The sequence below is a fragment of the Macrotis lagotis genome, chromosome 1, assembly GCF_037893015.1.
Source record: "Macrotis lagotis isolate mMagLag1 chromosome 1, bilby.v1.9.chrom.fasta, whole genome shotgun sequence".
NCBI classification, from domain to species: domain Eukaryota; kingdom Metazoa; phylum Chordata; class Mammalia; order Peramelemorphia; family Peramelidae; genus Macrotis; species Macrotis lagotis.
The window spans coordinates 232,487,256-232,510,664 of record NC_133658.1 but is presented as its reverse complement, the minus strand read 5'-3'; the positions used below and the strand labels follow the sequence as shown (position 1 = coordinate 232,510,664).

Sequence of the window (23,409 nt, the reverse complement as noted above, 5' to 3'; positions counted from 1 at the left end):
ATATACCATTTATTCCTATGCTCTCAAGTATTTTTAGTAGGAATAGGTGCTGCATTTTATCAAAGGCTTTTTCAGCATCCATTGAGAAAAATTATAAGATTTCTGATACATTAGTTATTGATATAATTATACTAACAGTTTTTCTAATATTGAACCAGCCCTGCATTCCTGGGATAAATTCTACTTGGTCATAGGGTATTATCCAAGTGATAACTTACTGTAATAGCTTTGCTAAGATTTTATTTAAGATTTTTGAATCTATATTTATTAGGGAGATAGGTCTCTAATTTTCATTTTCTGTTTTGACTATTCCTGGTTTAGGTATCAACACCATATTGGTGTCATAGAAAGAGTTAGGTAGATTTTCCATTTTCACCTACTTTTCCAAAGTGTTTATTTAGAATTTTAACCAATTGCTCCTTAAATATTTGATAGAATTCACTTGTGAATCCCTCTGGCCCTGGAGATTTTTTTCTTAGGGAGTTCAATGATGGCTTGTTGAGTTTCTTTTTCTGAGATCAGGTTATTAAAATATTTAATTTCCTTATATTTTTTGAAATATTAATCAATTTCATATTAGATTATCAAATTTGTTGGCATACAATTGGGCAAAATAATTGTGAATTATTACTTTAATTTCCTCCTCATTGGTAGCGAGTTCACCTTTTTCATTTATGATACTAATAATTTGGTTTTCTTTTTTTAAATCAAATTAACGAGATGTTTATCAATTTTATTGGTTTTTTCACAAAACCAATTCTTGGCTTTATTTATTAGTTTAATAGTTTTCTTGATTTCAATTTTATTCATTTCTTTTAATTTTTAGAATTTCTAATTTGATATTTAATTGGGGTTGTTAATTTGATCTTTCTCTAATTTTATTAGTTGCATGTTTAGTTTGTTGATTTTCTCTTTCTCTAATTTATTCATGTAAGCATTTAAAGATATACTATATTCCCTGACAACTGCCTTGGTTATATCCCATATGTTGTCTTATTATTGTCATTATCCAGAATGAAATAATTCAGTATTTCTATAATTTGCTGTTTGATCTACTCCTTCTTTAAAATGAAGTTATTTAGTTTCAAATTATTTTTAGATCTATCTCTCCATGAACCCATTATTTTCATAAGATTTTTATTGCATTATGATCTGAGAAGGATGTATTCACTATTTCTGCCTTTCTGCATTTGATTATAAGGTTTTTATGCCTAGTATGTGGTCAGTTTTTGTGGAAGTGCCATGTACTCTAGGAAAAAATATTCTTTTCTATCCCCATTCAATTTCCTCTAAAGGTCTATCACGTCTAGATTTTCTAACATTTAATTTACCTCCTTAACTTCCTCCTTATTTTATGGTTAGATTTATCTAAATCTGAAAGCAAAAGTTGAAGCCTCCTACCAGGAGTTTTGCTCTCTATGTAACCTATTCAACTTCTCTTCTAACAATCTGTATGCTATACTTCTTGGTGCATACATATTTAGTATTGAAATTGCTTCATTGTCTATGGTACCTTTTAGGAGGATATAGTTTCCTTCCTTATCTCTGTAAAGGAGATCTATTTTTGCAGCTGCTTTGTCTGAGATAAGGATTGCTATCCCTGTTCTTTTCACTTCAGCTGAAGCATAATATATACTGCTCCAAACTTTTACCTTTACATGTATTCCTCTGCTTCAAATGAATTTCTTGTAAGCAGCATATTATAGGATTGTTTTTTAATCCACTCTGCTATTCCCTTATATTTTATGGGAGCATTCATCCCATTCATATTTAAAGTTGTAATTACTCTTTATTGCCCTCCATGCTATCTTCCCTGTTTGTATTTTTCCCATTTTTTCACGTTATCCATTCTCCAGTATTTTGTTTCTGAATACCACCACCTTCAGTGTGTTTGCAAATTATATCCCATCCCCCTCCCCTTTCCCCCTTTTTCTTTTCCTTCCTTTTGTTAATTCCTCTTCCCCCCTTTCCCCTTTAAATAACCTTGAAGGGAAGATAAGTTTCTTATCTGGGTGTGAGCATGTTAAATTTAAGCTAAATCTTAAGACTCAAGCAGTTCTCACCTCCTCCCTTCTTCTCCTCTATTGGAATAGGTCCTTTGTACCTCTTTATGTAATGTGATTTACCTCATTCAATATCCTCCATTCTCCCAGCCCTTTACTGCCTCCCTTGCCCTTTACAAGGAAATATTGTTTTTAAATCATTCTATCAGAGTCATGGACAAGTCAAAAGTGTCTATCACACCTGGTTAAGTACATTCTCTCTGATAGAGTTACAATTCTTAAGAGTTATGAGAATCTTTCTCCCAGGTGGGGATATAATCAGTTTCATCTTATTGGATAGCAGTTTTTTTTCCTTTTCCCTTTGTTTACCTTTTCACGTGTTTTTTGAGTCTCCTGTTTGAAGTCTAAATTTTCTATTTAGATTTAGTCTTTTCATCAGGGAAAGTTGGAAGTCTCTAATTTCATTAAATGTCCATCTTTTCTCTTAGAAGAGAAGGCTCAGTTTCACTGGATAGTGAGTTCTTGGTTGTATTTCAAGCTCCCTTGCTCTTTGGATTATGGCATTCCAGGCCCATCTGATTCATTAATGCTGACGCAGCCAGGTCTTATCTAATCCTTACTGTGACTCCATGGTATCTAAATTGTTTCTTTCTGGTTGCTTGCAGGATTTTCTCTTTTATTGATAGTTAGGAATTTGGACACAATATTCCTTGTTTACTTTTTGGGATCCCTTTCAGGAGGGGGATCAGTGTATTCCTTCAATAACTATTTTGCTCTCTGGTTCCATGATGTCAGGGCAATTTTCTATCACTAAATCCTATATTGATTATAGGCTTTTTCCTCTTCTATGTTTTCCAGAAGCCCAATGATTCTTAAGTTGTCTTTCCTGGATCTATTCTCAAGTTCTGTGGTTTTGCTGATGAGGTAATTTATATTTTCCTCTATTTTTTTCCATTTTTTGCTTTGTTTAACAGATTCTTGTTATCTCATGAAGTCATTAGTTTCCATAGATTCCATTCATTTTTTAGAGGAGTATTTTCTTCATTTACCTTTTGCAACTCCTTTTGCAACTGGTCAATTTTATTTTGAAGGAGTTTTCCAATTTGTCCAATTGAGGCTTTTAGAGAATTTATTTTTTTTTGCATTTGCCCAATTGAAGATCTGAGAGAATTATTTTCTTTTTGCATTTGTCCAACTGTATTTTCTAAGAATTTGTTTTCTTGTTGCAAGGTATTAATTTTCATTTTGAGTTTCTTTTCCCAAACTTTCCAATTAATTTTTTTTTAGGTTTTTTGCAAGGCAAATGGGGTTAAGTGGCTTGCCCAAGGCCACACAGCTAGGTAATTATTAAGTGTCTGAGACCAGATTTGAACCCAGGTACTCCTGACTCCAAGGCCGGTGCTTTATCCACTATGCCACCTAGCCGCCCCCTCCGATTAATTTTTAAACTCCTTCCTGATTTCTCCTAAGAAGTCTTTTTGGACTGTAGACCAATTCATATTATCCTCAAGAGTTCTGGCTTTCTGAGTTATAGTCTTTGTCCTCAAAGTTGTTTTCAATGGGACCTGCTTTCTGATGGCCTTTCTTCATTTTCCTAGGATCTTGTGTTGGGGGAGGGTTGGGTCCACAGACTTTTGGTTTTAGTTTCTTTTTTTTCCCAGAAGACAATGGAGTTAAATCAGACTTTTGATTTTGAAAACCCTAAAGGCTTTGCTCACTGAGTTTAGTAAATCCAAGTGGGCCAGCCAGTAGGGGGTAGTAGTGGCTTTCTCTGGCTTTTCTGTGAGCTTGATTTGTGGTCTATTTCCTAGGTCTGGGGGCTGGGGGGAATATTGAATTATCCTTGAACAATGTGGGCTGGGTCCTTGGGCTATTTAGTTAATTTCAGTACTGAGAGAGATCTGGGGCCTACACCTGAGCCTGGGGGGGGGGGGTGAGGAGGCTGTTACTATATTTGTTCTGGGAAGAGTCCCTTTCTCTCACAGGTATGAGGGGGGGCTCACCTGGAAACATAGGGACTCTGCTGGATATTCGGGGCTCTGGACCTGGTCTACCAGGTCAGCAGAGTAGACCAGATTGATGTTTAGCCACTGTGCTGGAGTTCCCACACCCACTGCACTTTTCTCCTTCCTGCTCACAAAGTCAAGGTTTTCCAAGCCTGCTCTGAGATTAGTCCTGGGTCTCATCCCACTGCTGATGTGCAGGCTCTGTCCCCAGCTAAATCAAGTTTCCTGAGAAATACCTTCTTGGAAGATGCTCTATTCCTTTGCTCTTTCTGGATTTTTGTGGATTTGAACTCTGTTAAGAGACCTGATTCATATTAATTCGAGGGAAAGCCAGGACACCTCAGCACAGTGCCTAGCTTCTCTCCACCATATTGGCTGGAAGTCTCCTCAGCTAGGTCATTAAGTATCTAGGTCCTCCTGATTCCAGGGTCAGAGTTCTATCCATTGTGTCAGCTAGCTGCCCCTTGTTATTGTTTTTATTAGGCACAATACAGAAATATACACCTTGAAGCTAGTTTTACCTTTATCTGAACTTATCAAGGTATCAGGAATAGAAATTCTTGATACTTACTCACTGATTTTTTGTAGTACTTCACAAGGTGAGTGCCAGGTAACACGCTCCAGGTTTAAAAATCCTGTAGAAAACCAATCTGAGAGCATATTCTTCAGCACTCCATTCATTTCCTGAAAAGGAGAGAACTGGCAATAAATAAATTTAGATCATGAAATCAGAGTCAATTCATTCATAGCATAAGTAAATGCAGGCCATCATGTCTCAAAGAAGGATGTGGAAAGTGCTTCTCTGATCACATCACAAGGAAACATTCAACTATTTTTTAACATAATTCTAACTTTGTAAATTGGAGTATGAACATGATTAATCTCTAATTGGGTCATTTTAATTCTGAGAGGATAAATAACTGAAGTTCACTGAGATAACTAAAAGGAAACTTTCAACTTTAACTTCATTAAATAATATAATAATGTATCAATCTGAAGTGAAATGTAATTTGAAAGAAAAGCATACATTATAATAAGACTTGGTTAAGTTTTGACATTGCATCTTCCTAGAAGTGTGACTATGAGTAAGTCAAAATCTTTATGGCATAAAGTTTTTACTTATTTTTTTATAAAGCAAGTACAAGACTTGGTTTTGGAATAGCATTGTTATTACATATGAAGCAAACAATTTTTAAAAAATATTAAATCCAAAAAGTTCATATAATATTCACTAGGTGAAAATTATTTCTAGTATCATGGAATAAAGCCTTTAGGATCCTAGATTTAGAGATAGAATGGTTCCCAAAAGATCATCTAGGGCAATCAGTAAAAGTGAGATGTAGAGAAGTTTAACTTTCCCTTATCATTAAACTTCTATGGTCCCCAATTTCTTTAGGATCAAATACAATCTTCTGTTTTTTTTAGCATATAAAATCTTTCACTATCTGGTTTCAGCATTATTGTATATCTCTCGTTGCCTTTCCAAGATGATTACACATTTCATATATTCTTTAGTCAAGCTAAGCTGACCTTACTTAGTGATACTAATTGAACCCAGGGGGAGTTGATGAAATCAACAAATGAAATAGCATGTAGCAAAATGAGAAGCAGATGTAGGCAGCAGCCTTGGAGGACATCTAATGTTAGAGGGCATCACATGGATGAAGAAACAGTAAAGGAGACAGAGAAGTGGTCAGACAGACAGGAGGAAAACCAGGAATCATGTCTTGAAAACTAGAAAGAGGAGAGTATCCAGGAGAAGATGATTCACAATGGCAGATTGTGCTGAGAGGTCAAGAAGTTTCAAAGAAGGACTGAGAAAAGACCATTTGAATCTAGAAATTAAGAGAGAACATTGGTGATACTGGAGAGGGCAGCAGTTTCATAATGGGGTCAGACTGTAGGTGACTTTGAGAGGAGAATTAGTAGAATAATAAAGAGAGAAAGGGGTGGTTACAGAAAAACCCGGAAAGATTTGTAGAAACTGAAACAGAGTGAAGTAAGACTGAGGAGAACAATAACATTACGAAGAAAAACAATTTTGAAAGTTCTCTGAAAAATAAAATGAACACTATCTCAGAAACATGCTGCTCATCTTTGTCTAACAGAAAGGCGACTTAAGATGCAGAATATGACATATATTACTTGATATATAACCCTATGGTCATTGTGATAATTTTTTTTTGCATTACTATTCATATTTGTGAGAGAACTTTCTCCCCTTCCAATCTGGGGTATGTAGGAGGAAGAGGGGCACTAGGGATAGATATTAAAAAAAAGAAAAGAGGACCACTGAAACATCTTTGTATATACCCACATAGGAAGAAAAGTTCAGAAAAAGTCATGGAGAGGCAGGGCAGTTTTCAAAGTTTTAGGATGGAGTTGTTCTATGTTTAAAAAGCTAAGAAAACTATATAATACGAATTTGCAGTAACATATAAAACCCTGTTTTATGTATGCCTGCATGCATCGACACACAAACAAACATGGAAATGGCAGAATAAAAACGATTTCAAAAAATTCTAAATGTAATAAATTTCCAATATCCATCAGTAGGAAGAGCCAAGCATATTTCTATAGTGTTGGGGAAAACTATTGCCAAAAATATCCAGTGCTGCCCTGGAGATCTTTTAGACCTTAAAACTGAGTGTTTTCTGTTTTATGCTTTACATTAAAAGAAGAATCTGGTGATAGATCCGGACAAAAAGAAGTGGGGGATTCTTCCGTTAGACTTTCAGATGTACTTCTGCCGTTTCCCCTGGGATATCAAGAAGAAGGGGTGCCTAAAATCCCAACTGCTTCATGCTCTGGGGAACCAGTGAGACTGCATAGTGGGGAACGTGGTTCTACCAACTTGTCTTTCTGACTTATTCCTGAATTTGCTACCAGATGGCTCTATTTTTTAAACTGATACTTGTCTTTTTTAATTTAAGGCAAAAGTGACTTGTCCAAGGTCACACAGCTAGGCAATTATTAAATGTCTGAGTTTGGATCTGAACCCGGGTCCTCCTGATTCCAGGGCTGGTGCTCTATTCACTCAGGGCCACCTAGCTGCCCATTAAACTAATACTTAGAGTAGGAAAATCATGTTTAATGTATGCATTTTGTTTGCCATATTTTTAAAAATTTAATTGCTTTCATTTTGAATTTAATATATTATGATAAATTTAAATCAAAACCAAATCACTTACCTTATAGATTAAAAGGTAGCTGGATCAGTAAAGTAGATCATTACTTGTCTTTCTCTCATTTTGTACCTTTCTTTTAGAGGTTTCAGATTAAAGTAGTGGTAATAATGTCACTTCTCTTACTTCCCAGTATGAAATTGGACTTATTAAAAACTGAAGGTAAATTTGAGTATTTCCAAGGAACAAACTGCTAATATTTTTGCTTTACAGACTCATTCTAATTAATTTTAGAAATTTTCTTTAACCTTGCTTAAAAAGGCAAAAAGAACTTACATTGCCTGTTTTATGTCAAGCTATGACACTAGGAGATATAATTACCTGAAACTCACTATGTTCTCATATATATCATAAAAGAAAATTAAACATATCAGAAAAAAATCACTTTCAAAATTCTTCTCTAATTAATTAAAAGTTATCAAAGAATTTTAGCATAAATAAGGTATCATGAACATTAATTTCCTTCAAGTCACCTATTTAATTGATCTGACACTGTCCAAAAGGGGACCGAATGCCTAATTAAGAATTTCAACAACCATTTCCAGGCACCAAGTTTTGAAATTAGTTCCCTTTTTATAAAGAACCTACTTCTTGTTTTAAGGAAAGTCATCTTAACATGTTTCCCACATAGTAGCAGCAAATAGTCCTAATCAGAATGGCTATACTGCAACATTTAGGTAAAGAGAAATTTACAAATGTTTATGGGTCTGTGAAAAACAGAGGATAATGAAGAATTTTCTAGGCAATATAGATTAAAACAATGTTAAGAAAGCAGTGGCAGATTAGAAAAGATGTTACCTACAACGATTCACAGTAGAATGACTGAGCTTTATATAGGAACTGCCACTTATGTTACCTATGCACCTACTACTGGCATCTAACTTTGACATATGCTTATTCTTATTACACATTTTCTAATTTTTATTTGTTTTTAGATTTAGTTAAGGAAGAAATAGTCTGATCACCTTTTTAAATATGCCTTTGTTATAGACTTAAAACAGTTATAGAATGAGACACTGACATACAAGAATTGGAAATATAGGCTAAAGGTTACAAGACTCTAGGGCTTAATTCTAACATTTAAAACAATCATTCATTCAATCTGAGATTTAAAGCTGCAGAATTCAAAAAAATTACAGAATAATAAATGCCACTTGGTAAAAATCTTTATTTATCAATAGCAGAGTTCAAAAAATTTTTTGTGTATCTAGTGAAGTATTTTTAGATCATAGAATTCAATAAGGTTTATTTTGTACTACACTGCCAACTCTGTTAACCCTGATGCGACAGTGGGCCAGCTGACTCTTCCTTTCAAGAGATAAGGCTCCCTTTGCTATAATATTATCTACAATGCTTAGGAAATAGAAGTAATGATGATAGACAATCATTTAAGTACATTAAAAACTGCTTTACATATGTTAACTCATTCAACTCTACCATGGAGAAGGGAATAGTGGGAAGGAAAGGGAAGAAGCATTTACTAAGTATCTACTACAGGGCTGACAGGAAGCGGCTGTGATTTTATGCTGTGGGTTATCTAAATGCTTTAGTAAATGAAGCTGAGCTACTGCAGAGCTCTCACTAAAATGGAAAATCAAAATATATTGTCTACTGTTTCAATAAAAACTTTAAAAGTAAGATTGGACAGCTCTGGTCTACTATATGCCCAGTTCTTTATAAATATTAATCTCATTTGATATGCTATCTCATTAATGTGAATGATCCCTCCAAAGAAGAAATGAACATTCTCATCCTGTGCAACTCTATTTCTTATAGGGGAGTCTTCATCAAGAATTTTTGCTGTTGTATATTTTTAAAATCATTTAAAGTCATTTACAAACTGGCTCCAAACTATCTTCATATATTACTTCCTTTCATATGCTCTTGGTTCAGTCAAATTGGCCAGAAGGACAATTTACTATTTCTCACAAACACATTTTCTGTCTCAATCCCTGTGCAAATGCAAATGCTGTCCCCTATACCTGTAATTAATTCATTTCTTACTGTTATTTCTTAGATTCCCTAATTTACTTCAAAGTGCAACTCAAAAGCCACTTTCTTTTTTTTTTGTTTGCTTGTTTGTTTGTTTTTGCTTTTGCAATGCAGTAGGGTTAAGTGACTTGCCCAAGGTCACAGTTAGGTAATTATTAAGTGTCTGAGTCAGGATTTGAACTCAGGTCCTCCTGACTCCAGGGCTGGTGCTCTATCCACTGCACCACCTAGCTGTCCCCAAAAGTCACTTTCTACATAAGACTTCTTAACTCCGCCAGCTGCCAGTTTTCCTCTCCAATTACCATACTTATTTATATATACATTTATATGTATATGTATGTAATTATCTAAGTGCATACTGTGTTCCCATAGAAATGTAACCTTCTTGAAGATAGATGTTTCATCTTTTTCTTTGTATCCCTAATGCATAGAACAATGTCTCCCACGTAGTAGCAGCAAATTGGGTGAATCACACTTTAAATTTTTTTTGGAGACTGTAATATTTAATAATTGGTAGATACAGCATCTCCAAAAGAACATACTTCATTTACACCATTATATTTTTCTCATTCTGTCCAATTCTGGTTCATCTGTCTTTAATGTTTAAGATGATGAACTACCAATATGGCTTGTTTACCCAACTGCATAATCTAGACAATATGCATCTTTAGTCTCTTGATTTTACCTTTATTGATAGGCCAAATTCTTTTAGATAGTTATAGATCTCATTTATGAAACTGTACAAAATTGAGGCTGATATAGTCAGAATACTGCCATAGTACTTGGAAATAGAAACATCTTTAGGACCTTACCACACATATATAGAAATAGACCTTTCCTTTTGGATTTCTGCAAGGGATTTCCATGATAGTGGCAAACATCTTTGCACAGGTTTCTGTTCAGTCATTTTAGTTTCTTGCAACTTTGTGATCCCATTTGGGATTTTCTTGTCAAAGATACTAGAATAGTTTGACATTTCCTTTCCCAGCTTATTGTATAAATGAGGAAACTAAGGCAAACAGATTTAAATGACTTGCTGAGGGATATATAGCTACTCTGAGGTCACATCTGAGCTCAGCTTTTTTTGACTGCAGTTCAGGTATTCTATTCACTATACCATCTACTTGCCCCTTTGTGCAGTTACCTTTAATACCTCACTTGATAGTGAAAATCAGATAGATACAAAACAAAAGAATTTATTTTGAATGTTTCCTAATTTAAATTTTAATTAAATTTTAAATTTTAATTTTAAATGTTTCATAATTTTGTTATGTGTAGTTTCCTCCAAACTTGTTGGAAGAAAAGTTTTAAGGCTCCATTTTGCTCTTCTGAATTAACATCCTTTTAAAGTCTTTTAAAACACAAGCACAGTGAGATCCTGTTATCCTTATCAGGCAACGGTGTGACTATAAATATATGATTGGAAAGCCATGTCAGTTTCTTTCCCAAACCTTCATCAATTTTTTCATGATGCATGATTATCTTTTTTTTATGTTTTTGACAGGCAAATGGGGTTAAGTGGATTGCCCAAGGCCACATAGCTAGGTAATTATCAAGTGTCTGAGACTGGATTTGAACCCAGGTACTCCTGACTCCAGGGTCAGTGCTTTATCCACTGCACCACCTAGCTGCCCCTATCTTTTTTTTTTTTAAAGAATGTTAGTATATAGGTTAATAATTATTGATATTTTCTTTGTTGTTACTTTTGGGTGGAATAAAGTTTATGATTTTTTCAAATCATTTGGAATCATCTCAGCTATCAAATATCACACTAAGATTTTTGGGACATCCTGTGTATTGAAAATTGATTATTTTCAAAATTATGTTTGTGTTAACACAGATCACCTCTGCAAAGGTCTTGGTCCCCTGTTCAGCTTAGTTTTTTTAATTTAAAGCTATTTATACTTCCTTACTTAGTACATCCAGAATTCTATTGTTAGAGTTTCTTATGTGATGACTCCAATTGTCATTATTATAACAATATTTATAAATCTTCAATTTGAGATTAGTTATAGTTTATATAGTTAAGAACATGAAATTTGGAAATAACTACATCAATTCTCCATGATTTGGAGATACTACTTTGATGTTAAAATAGTAATTGGAGTAAATGATTAAATATAGAAAATTATTACTCTATGATTGTCTTGATTCCTAGGCAGTTTTATACACCCTTGCAGTAGTATGCAGTGAGCTTTATCCACTTCTAGTCTGTGCTGTTGCACTTTTGGAGTTAGACCCTCAAAAGCATGAATTTGGCACTCAGAAGACAAGTTATTACAAATAAACTAAAAGATAAAAGCGATTATAGTTTCTATTCAGTTACTAAATTGTCTTTATTTGAATCCATTATATTAAAGTAAAATATTAAGAAATAATTTAACAGTTGATCAATTAAATTTATCCAATTTAATGTGCATGATAAAATATTTTGCTCTATGTCTAGCTGATAGAATTCCTAAAATATCAAAAAATCATCTTGATGAAGACTCTTCCATGAAAGATTTATGAAAGATCATGGATAAAAGTTGCACAGGATGAAAAGATTTGGATGAATGACCATTTTCTTTTTTTTGCTTTAGAGGGACCCTCACATTCATGAGATAATATTTAACAAGTACTTAGCAAAGAGTAGGCACTTAATAGTAGGTACTTAACAAATAAATCCTCTGTTCCCTTCACATACAATGCAAAGTACTGTGGAAAACTTAAAAGTGCTACATAAATGCTAATTATTAGTCTTGATTATTTAGATTCATGGTACTTCCTGCCTACTTTTTTGTTCTTTGTAGGAGGAGGAGGTCAAACCAAGATTGAATGTCATTTTAAAATTTATATCAGTTGCAATGGACAAAACAACCAGTGGAAAGAACGCTCCCTGGAATCAGAGGAACTAGGCTTAAATTCTACCTATCTATATAATCCTTGTAACATCATTTAAGACCTGCCAGGGACCTCAGTTTCCTCATCCACAAAACAAGGGAATCAAGCTAGCTAGCCTCTAAGGTTTCTTCCTCCTTTGTGTATTTTTAACTGTGTCTAATCTTCTAGTGAAAATTCTCTCAGTACTTAGTCTGATTCAGAACTGATTTTGAGAAAAAATTAGTAATCAGTTTTGTACTTGAAATCATTTCAGCCTAGTTAAATCCACTAACACACAACACCAGAGTAAATTGATTCTTTTGTATAAGTGAAATTCCAATTAAAGCCTTAACTTTTCCATTGCTTTGTGTATATGCAAAGGGATTAGATGTCTTATTTTGATCCATTTAATGCTCATGTGAAATATAAAAAGCTCTTTCCTATGAAAGGAAAAAGAAAAAATCTATCTACTTTAGGCCTTGAGGCTCCAAAGCAGAGGTTCTTAACCTTTCTTTGTGTCATGGACCACTCTGATAGTCTAATGACACATATGAATCCCCTCTCAGAATAACGTGTTTTTATACATAAAATAGAATACAGAGTCCCATGAAAGAAACCAATTACGTTGAAACAGTTATGTTTTTAAAGTTCTTGGACCCCCAGAAAAAGAGATTTTTCCCTAGGCAAAATTGGATAAGTAAAATTCTGTTCCAGCTCCACCAACCTGTACACTCATATCAGACCTATAGCTGTCAGCTGTTTGATTTCTCCAATAGATCTAAATCTGAATATCTATTCAGGAACATCCAAATGAGCAAGATTCCAACTTATTATTTGGTTAAAGCTGTTAAAATGTTAATCCAAGGGAAAATTTACAAAAACATCTAAATACACTGTGCTTTTAAGAGATGAAACAATTTAAAAATACCATTATTTGAGAACACAGACCTAATAGAGTGGGTGATGAATGACTACACACATGCAAACGAATCCATCCTTGATAATCAATTTCAAGGTTTCCTCTAATGACACAGATCACAAATAATCTAAGTTTGATAATCCTGTGCTCTTTTCTGGAGAGCAATTTGGAACTATTGATCCAGCAATACCACTACTAGTCTGTATCCCAAAGAGAGCACAAAAAAGGGTAAAAATTTCCATCATAAAAAATATTTATAGTAACTCTTTTTGCAGTGGAAAAGAAATGGAAATTGAGGGGAAATCCATCAATTAGGGAATAACTGAATAAACTTTGTTATATGAATGTGATGGAATATTATTGCTCTGTAAAAAAATCATGAAGAAGGACTTCAGAAAAGCCTGGAAAGATTTGCATGAACACTGGTCGATGCTAAGTGACATGAGTAGAACCAGAAGAACATTATGCACATTAACAGCAATATTGTGTGATGATTAACTATAATGGAATTGCTCCTCTCAGCAAGTGCAATAATCAAAGACAATTTTAAAGTACTTGTGACGGAAAAATACAATCCATATACAGAGGAGTTACTATGGGGCCTGAATTGAGACCAAAGTGTAATTACTGGTTTCAATTTTTAAATTTTTTTTATGCCTTTTCCCCCCTCTAATGGTTTTTCCCCCTTTTTTGTTGTGATTTTTTTCTTTCACAACATGATTAATATGGAACTCTGTTTGATGGAGTTATAGATGTATATTAAATTGCTGTCAGGAGGAGGGGGAGAGGGAAGAGACAGAGATAAAAATATGCAACTCAAAATTTTACCAAAAATGATTGCTGACAACAATTTTTGCATATAATTGGGAAAACAAACAAACAAACAAATGAATGAATGAATGAATAAATAAATAGCAAGTAGACAAAAATGGGAAATGACTGGACTTTAGCAAACCTGAGTAGGCTAGTGACTAGTTACAAGACTGTGGGCATACCCTGGATGGGCCTTATCTTTAAAATGATGGATTTGAGCTATGTGATCTGTGAGGTCTCTTACAATTATAAAAATTTGATCTAAGGAATGGAATAAAATAATGAAAAGAGCTGAAAGAGAGTAGATACTCCATTCATTGTATAAAGAAGGAACAGTTAGGAATACTGCTTTTTAGTCATAACATCAGTCAGAATTTGAAGAGAAATCTTTCACAAAGAACATCAGATTCCAAAATACCTGCTGATCACAGCAAAGGACAATCTCTATGCATATAATCACATAAATTAGTCTTTTTTATTGTATCTGTGTTTTTATAAATATTAGTCCTTTCTTACCCTGTTAAGATATTTAACTTCCTGATTCTTCTACTCCTTTGTAATTATCTCACTTCCCCCCCCCCCCAATATAAAACTTGAACATTTGGAAACATCCCCCAAAATGATACTGATTCATCCACCTGAATACTTGGATCCTATCTCTGAGTCATCATCTGATAAAATGCAAGTTTTTTCCCCCTTTTAAAAATATAGACAGTCGATGACATCCAAGGCTTAATAAAATATGACTTTCCCTCTCCAAAAGTCAAATTACTAGGCATATTTCATACCTTCTAAATAAAACATAATATTCCATTTTAATATGAAAAATATTTTTGGCAAAAGGACACAAATTTTGTTTTAAACACATCTTACCCACCTTTTCAACATCAAAAAAAAATATATATATACATAATATATATACATATATATATACATATATATGTATATATACATATATATACATACATATATACATATATATACATATACATAACCCTTCCCTTTACAAAAGCTGCAAGTAAGCATAACGTAAAATGAATTAGGCCCCAAATTCCAAAATATCTTTGGTCCAATCAAAAATATTATATTTGTGTTGATGCATGAAGTCTGAGGCCAATTTCTAACATATGTACACCCTAGTGCTAAGTGATTTAGTGCAATATAAGATTCACACCCTGGAAAAAATATACATCTTATTTACAAAAGTCCCTAAATTCTCTGAACTCCAGGATAGAGGCTCTTCCAACAGTGATAATTGCAATAAAACAAGCCTATTTTGAGAAAAGAGCTGAATAAATTCATCAAGTCTTTTTTTATTCTTTGTCTCAAGGAATTCACAATCTACAAAATATACATATAAATTACTCAAATATAAAGAAGAAATTTCAAAAAATTAGTGATACCATAATAGGAAAAATACAAAATAAAGTGCTAGACCAAGACCAAGTACTGTAAGAAATTTGAGGGTGAGGTCATTTCTGGCAGGTTTCCTGGAATTGAGTCTCAATGCACTGAAGGGATTTCAACACAAAGAGGTAAGATTTTTTTTTGTGAGGGAAAGGTGACAAACATAGGAAGCTATATACATCATTTGAGACAGAGGAAACAACACATATGACATCTCTGACCTAACAGGATCGGAAAGGAGAGGATGAGTTGTCCAACTAAACCATAAAGAAGAATGTACAAAGGAAGCAAATGATTGAAGTCAAATTATGAATGTCTAGAACCATGAGTTTTTAATTTTACTATAACCTTAAGAAATGGGAACCCACCTAAAGGTTTTGATCAAAGATTACATTGTGAAAAGTATTTCAGCAAAAATATGAAATAGATTAGAGAGGAGGGGGGAAAAACAGACTGGGAAGGTCATTAGGAGCTGAGAAGATCTTGAATTAGGATAGCTGCCCAACCTCCTCACTTTATAGACCAGGAAATTTGCAGAGGGTAAGTGATTTGTAAACTACACAGTAAATAGAAGAAATGCGATTCAGAGTACTATGATGACACAAAGTAATCTTATAAGCAAAATAGTATCAATTACCAGGTATGTCTAGTAGGATCATCTCTGATATGGAAATGATCTCAGAGATTATCCCATCCAACCCCTTCATTTTATAGATGAGGAAACAGAGGCCCAGAGAAGTGAAATGACTTGCCTAAGTTCACATAGGTAGTATCAGAGATGGAATTTAAACCAGGACTTTTACACCAAAAATGTTCTTTCCACTATGCCATACTATTTTCTTTTAGTATGGGTCTAAAATAGATCTATCTTTTCATAAATTCTGTACAAATTATATAGAAGTCTATATTATAATAAAGCTGTCGTTTATTCTTAAGAATAGTCAATAGATTTTGAGCTAAAAAGTGAGAGCAGGGACAATTCAAAATTTATTCTAATTCAACACAGTTTTGTTTTTGTCTTTTTTGCAAGGCAATGGGAATAAGTGACTTGCCCAAGGTCACAAAGTTAGGTAATTATTACATGTCAAATTTGAATTCAGGTCCTCCTGACTCCAAGGTGCCACCTAGCTGCCCTCAATACACATTTATTAAACACCTACTAGCACTAAATTAGGGCTAAAGATAAAAAAATGGAGCTAAAATGGGGGGGAGGATAGTACCCAAAATAGTTATTAAAAAATAAATATGAGATGTAAGCAAAGTGCTTTGCAAACTTAAGATGCTATTTAAATTTAAATTTCTGCTATTATGATTGTTATTTTGTGGGTTGAAGGAGAAAACTTAATAACCAGGAGAAAGAGGAAGTGTCAGCATCTTGTGGGAAGTGGAAACTGAAAGCTGAATTAAGCCTTAACAGGAGATAGCTGTGTAGATGAGGAAGGTGGGTACTCTAGGCATGAGCTGTTATGTAAAACCCTGTAATGGATCCACCAGATTTTCCAAAGCAAATCTTTCCATCACTTAAGCCACAATGTCATCATGTCCACAGGTGTCATGTTTTCCTTTAAAGAAATGTTAATTTGTTGGGTTTTCTATTTGAAGGGAGGGAGCAGGGCATGCAGAGTGGATAAATTCAGTATACCATTTTTTCTAGCACTGTGGGAAAATGAATTTTAAGTGTTATCCTTCCTATCCCTTATTTGTCATCAAATGATAAACTTTTATTTTAGCCAATTCTGAGAATCTCTCTAAAATCATTTAAAATGGTATACTAAATCTAAACCAAGGTTTTTTCCAGAGTTTAGCACTGTAACCATCAATTATCAAGTCAATTGACCCTCAAGACCTCTATTATATAACTTTAAGAGTTTGCTGCAGCATTATATGGTCCTAGACTGCCAGATTTTTCCTGATCTCAAAATCAGGCCATGAGCCATGTAAGAAGTGGCAATGGTTCCTTCTCACTGTCCATTAATATCATCTCGTTTATTGCTCATAATCTGCTGAGTGCCTGACAAGTCAAATAGTCAAGTTCCCTTGAATTATCATTAAAAGATTAAAGAGGGTTCTGGTGAGAATATTTCCAATGGAATAAATTCACAGTAGCTGGCGGGGATTTTTTTGGGGGGGGAGTATTAGTGGGGAAGGGGAAGGGAAGGCTTTCTAAGCACAGGGAACAGCATGAGGATTAGTATAAGAGCTGGAGAAGTGGAAAAGGCCAAAATCTGGAGAGACCAGGTAATTGCAGAACATGCAATGATCTTGAGTGCAACGACAAGGCTAAATTTTATTGAGCAGGAATCAGGAATTCTATGAAGAATTTTGAGCAGAAAAATAACATTACTAATTATCTGAATTAAAAAAGATTATTCTTATAATAATGTGAACGATGAATTAGAAGAGAGAGAAAATGGAAATCAAAATATTGGCCAGTGAATGAACTTTTTATAGGAAAATTTTCAGGGGATAATGAGCTGATGATCAGTTTGGCTGGCCACAGACTTACTGTGCAAAATAATGCTAGAAATGGAGTGTGTGGACAGATTGTTGCAAATCCCAAATACTAAACTGAGTAATTTGAGGAAGAAGGAAATATTGGAAAGTCAGTAAAGGGTTTTGAACAAGAGAGTAATGATGTAGAGTTTCAGAGAACTTAGTAACATTGTACTTTCTTCTAAGTTAGAGACTTAAGCAATGTGCCTTAGGAAGTTTTAGTAATATATGATATGATATGAAATAATGTAATGTAATATAATTAATATAATGATAAAAAACTTGATTTCTCTCCCCACATTCCATTTTTTACAAGAGGAAAATTTTATGAAGATGGCATTATACTATATATAAAGAAGTCATCTTTTAGATCTGTACAGATCCAGGCACCTTCTCTGTATACACCTAGAAACAATGAGAACTGAGGCACAAATTTCTACACATGATTCCAGAGAAATATCCACCTTCACATAATTCCAAATAAAAACCCTCATTCAGAGGAAGGAACTCAAGGGAGTGTGCAGGATTACAGGAGCAGGTTCAAAATAGGTACCCATGTACTGTAAGCCCTTTTCTGCTACAGCAAAGCTTTGATAGAAGATAGTCTAGAGATTTAAATTCTTGCCTTTAACTTTTGTTCTCAACTTCATAGGAAGGAACAAGTTGACACTGGCAGAATTAGAAATTGTAGGTTTTAGGTAGGCTAGGAATTGAAAGCTGAAGCGAAATATTAGGAAGCTAAAAATCTATCAGTATTAACATGTCAGTCATCTGTCATGTTTGTCATTTTGTAACTGACAACCACTCCTTAACTTATAGGCTTGTTACAATTTTATGGAACTCAAAATCTGGAGACAAATAAAAGTAATACAATAAAGAGTTCCGGGTAAACATTTTCAGCATATTAGTAAGATGCCTTACAAAGGCATGTTTGTTATTCAACTGCAAATAAAAGGCCAAGCACACCTTACCAAGAATAATATAAATATTTCATTTGGTTTTATTTAGACATCATTTTTGTGTGACTACCTTAACTGTCTTGTGAGATATGTGTGTGTGTGTGTGTGTATCCCCATTTTACTACACAAACTGGGGATCAGAAAATGAAGTAGTTTTTTTAAGGCTATATATCAAATAAGTGACTGAGTGGTGACTCTGAACACCTCTGATTGACATCTAATACTGTTTTCATTACATCACACAGACTCTCAAAGGTGGGAGCATATGAGCTATATACATTTGCTAAAAACACACTGCCAATAGTTTAAAAAATTAATGTCATTCTACCTTGGTCAAAAGGTGCAGGCAATGGCTTCTTTCATAACTAGCACTAATAAAGACTTGCTCTGATCAGCTAAGTGATTCTTGTTTAAGTGATGCCATCTTTTCCCAGAAAGAAAAGCAAAAATTATTCAAGCTAACAAGCATTTATTTAACTGCCACTATTGCTCCTGGACAAGGAAAATTCCCCCTACCAAGTAGGTTGATACCTTCTCCAGAACTTCTAGTTTTAAAGAGTTGCCTAGTGCACTGAGAGGTTAAGTAATATGCCCAGGGTCACATGGACATTATATCAGAGATGGGACTTGAACCCAGAGTCTACAGTTTTTCTGTCCATAATATCACTGTGGCTGGTATAATAAAGTTCAACATTGTAGAATGTGTCCCAAGGGTCCTTAAGATTATCTAGTCTAGTTCTCTTATTTACATTTGAAAAAAATTATTTAGAGCTGAAAAAAATAAGGTCCATGAGAGGTGATTTGCCCAATGTCACACAACCTATTTGCGTCATACCTCTGCATCATTTCTGGAAGTTCTTGTTCTTGGGTTCTGTTACACCACAGGGACCTCCAACATGGAGAAATGTCAGGAATCTTGAGCAGCAGTTTGACCTAGTGGATCCAGAGAGGGCTGACCTGGCAGTCAGGGATCGTAGTTAAAATCCTGCTTATGACACATATGCTATATGACCCTGGGAAATGTCCTTAACTTATCAGTGTTTTAGGCCACTCTATATGATTCTAAGTTGCCAAGAAGAGACTGAACTGCATTGGTAGAAGGAGTTTCCTCAGTAAAGAACTTATCCAACAAAAAAGTTTGATATCTATCTATTCCTCAGGGCTCTTAAAGATCATTTCCAGGTCTTTGTTTAGGTTCTCTTCTCATGCCTGGAATATACTTCATCTTCACTGTCTTTTCCTTGGCTCCTCTACTCTGAGATCCTCAACCCCCATACCCCAGCTATTAGAATCTCCTGTAAATTACTGCTTCTACTCATATACTTTTGTATGTTGAATATGCTGTTTCCTTCCAAAAGATAAACTCCTTGTAAGCAGAACGTTTTGGGTTTTTTTGGCTTTGTGTTCCTAGTGTTGAGCATCATGATTGTCTCAAAAATAGATGGCTCAATGGATTGAAATCCAGGCCTGGGGTCAGGAAGACCTGAGTATAAATCCAGTCAAAGGATATGAATCTTAACCCTGTTTGCCTTAGTTTTCTTGTCTGAGAAATGAGTTGAAGGAAAAAAAACCAAACCATTCCAGTGTTTTTGGTAAAAAAAAAATGGGGTTACAGGTAACAGAACATGTCATAGAGAAGGAACTTAACAAATGCTTACTTGAATCAACTATTCCACTATTGGTGGCTGATTAAAAATTCATTTCACTGTTCTTTACATTACTATACATTATAATCCATGGGCAGCTAGATGGCAATGGGTAGAGCCCCAGCTCTCAAGTCGGGAGGGCTTGTGGACACTAACCTGCTGTGCGACCTTGGGCAAGTCACTCAATCTGCCTGCCTCACATCCAGGGCCATCTCTAGTGGTCCTGATACAAATCTGTGCCCTGGACTCAGAAGGCCCCTGGGCAGAAAGTGAGGCTGGTGACAGCACTCCTCCTCACTCGAATCCAACTCCTCCCTCAAAGACACTTTCTTCGAAAACAAAGGCCAAATATCATCAGGGCACACAGAGCACAAGAGCTGGTGCGGATGCCAGGAGGCTACCTGTGAAAGGGCAAGTGTTTCCCGCCTGCTTCCTTCCCTGCCCTGTGAGGCCCACGATGACAGGCTTGTGTCACTCTTAGCCATGAAGGAAACCCATAAAGGCCTCTGCCTCGGGGGAGCCCGGCTCGTGCGTGAACACAGGTGCTTAAAGACTGTGGGTACTGTTTCCCGCGCAGGGGGCGGGCCCTCCTGCGCTCCCGGGACCGAGCGCGGACTACGGGAGGGCCCGGGTGCTCGCCCTGACCTTGAGCCGCGGCGGCGGGCGGGCTCGGCGTCCTGCCTTACCCGGACGTGCGGCCCCTCGGCCATCCTCAGGGTCTGCGCCTCCAGCAGGTCCGCGCGCAGCCGCACCAGGAAGCGCACTCCGCCTTCCAGCTTGCTGATGTGCTGGAAGAGGCCGCGGTAGCGCGGCACCAGCGCGTGGCGGAGCCGGTCCTCCGCGTGGAGGAGCGCGCCGGGCTCCCGCGGGGCGGGCGCCGCGGCCCCGACCGCCGCCCCTACGCGCAGCACCCCCGCGCTGTGCTCGGCCACCAGCCCGTGATCCACGCCGAAGCTGCCCGCCAGGCGGCTCAGGAGCTCGGCCCGCTGGCTCGCGCCCTCCAGGCTGCCGTAGAACCGCATGAAGTCCGCACACTGCCCCTCGGCGGGGGCCGGCGTCTTCTCCCGGAGCTCGTAGGCCGGGGCCGGCGGCACGGTGCGGCCCAGCAGTTCGTCCATGGCCCTCTCCAGCGTCGCTCCGGGGGCCCCGAGCCGCCGGGGCCGGGGCCGGGGAGGAAGCCGGGAGCGGAGCCGCAGGAGTCCTTGCGCTGTCAGGCCGGGCCCCAGGCCTCTCATGGCGCCGGGCCCCCGGGGACAGCTGTTGGGGACTCGCGCCGCCGCCACTGCCCCGCGCTTCCGGGAATCCTCCAGCAGCGCCCGGCCCGCCTATTGGCTGAACTCGGGGGCGGGTAAAGCAGCGGCCAATCAGAAAGGCAGGCACGTGGCGGTACGCCCAGTGTGGCCAAAGGTCGCACTCGGGGAAACTTGACCCTGGATGGCTGTGGGCGCCCAGACTGGCAAAGGGCCGGGCCGGGACTTCGGGCTTTGCGGGAGCTGCGAGGCTGTGGGCGGAAGTGAGCCTGATTGGAAACTGGAAGGCGTGGCACTTTGTTCTGTCCGCGGGGGGGGGGGGGGGGGCACAGCAGGGGGCACGGGGCAGGGGCAGCCTCCTCCAGCCTGGTCCGACCTTCTCTCAGCCCGGGAAGGCTGCATTCCGACTTGTCTGGGCTTCTGGTCTCTGCCCCGACCCCCGGGGTCCCCTTCTTTCCCAAGGACCGCGGCCCCCGAGGAATGACAGGAGGGAACAGTTCCTTACTCAGTAAGCACCTACAGGTGCCCGGCTCAGACCTTTGCCAGTCTCAGGGCATTTTTTTTTTTTTTTTTTTTTTTTTACAGCAGAGAGAAGTTAAGTGACCTGCCCAGGCTCATCCATGACTAGTGCGCGTTTGAGGTGGGATTTGAAACCAAGACTTTCCGGCTTCGGTCTCAACACAATCCATCCAGTTAGCCAGCTGGAAGTTTCCTGGTAAAATTTTAGAATCTGGTTAGATCTTCTTTTTCTTTGTGTTAGGGAAGGCTGGAAGAGGAGACATGTCCCCGCTAACAAATATCTTTAAGAGCCTCCGATGCACCCTGCTGTGCTAGATGCTGAGGATACAAAGACAAAAATGAGACTGCGTCTCTGTCTCCAAAGTCATTGCTCTTTCCTTTATTCCATTTCAGTGTAAAATAAGGAGAAACTATCCAATATTTAAAGTCACTCACTAGTAAATGAATAATGAGTTTTCTATCACCTCAGATTTCCTATTCAGGCTGGATGAAATTCTGGAGACATTAAAAAGCTTGCGTGTCTCAGGTGGTAGATGGGTTCAATGACCTGTCTTGTATGATTCCTTGAAAGTCACAATAAACTACAGTATTATAGTAGAGGTGCAATACCTACTGGTAACAATGATCAGGTACAGAATGATTATGGTGTTCAGTCAACTCCCCATCTCTTGGATGCATTTGGGGCAACTATACCTAGCCTTTCTTGGGCCCTCCATTTATCCTCTTCTCAGGATCGACCCCTAAATATTACCAACAAATGTTAATCCCAAGCCAATGTTTTCAACTCGGCAAAAATTTAGTTAGCATTTTCATCTCTTTTAAAGTCTCTTTAACCAATCCTGGAACTCTTTTAGCCTACAGCAAGTATTTCACCCTTACAGCTTTTCTTCATCTCTTCAAGTCCTACCTTCTGGACTTAGAGATCTCTAATCTAGTTTAACTTTTTTAAATTGCACTTGAATTGTGAACTTCTATGTATGCCTATGGTGGAAACTTTTGGCTGGCTCATTTTTGTTTCAGGAACTCCCCTTTGGGCTTCAAGCTGTTTCCCTAACTAGCATTTGCCTGTTTAACCCTAACCTAAAGGCCTAGAGGATTTGGACTTGTTCTCAGTCAAATCCTTGATGGAGTTTTGTTTTCTTATCCCCTTACTTTACTAGATTACCTTTATTTTAAAATTTGTTAGTGTACTTATTCTCCATATTTGTAGATCCCACAGATTTTCCTACCTGAAAGGTCTATGTTGTCCTATTCCTCTCCTTTTGACCCTCAGTGTCTGTCTGTCTGTTTGTCTCTCTCTCTCTGTTCCCCTGCCCCCAACTCTCTCCTTTCTCTCTGTCTCTATGTATCTCCCT

At 37.1% G+C, this 23,409-nt stretch overlaps 1 protein-coding gene across 1 annotated transcript in view; it reads right to left on the bottom strand.

The window, feature by feature from the left end:
• The window catches only part of MLYCD (malonyl-CoA decarboxylase), a 36,170-nt gene extending 14,628 nt beyond the window's left edge, over positions 1-21,542 (bottom strand). The window contains exons 1-2 of the mRNA XM_074209754.1: positions 20,972-21,542; positions 4,581-4,693 (exon numbers count right to left, since the gene is read on the bottom strand). Coding sequence (XP_074065855.1) covers positions 4,581-4,693; positions 20,972-21,520 — 662 coding nt within the window. The 5' untranslated portion in view covers positions 21,521-21,542. The remainder of the gene's footprint in view (positions 1-4,580; positions 4,694-20,971) is intronic.
• Positions 21,543-23,409: the final 1,867 nt, after the last annotated feature.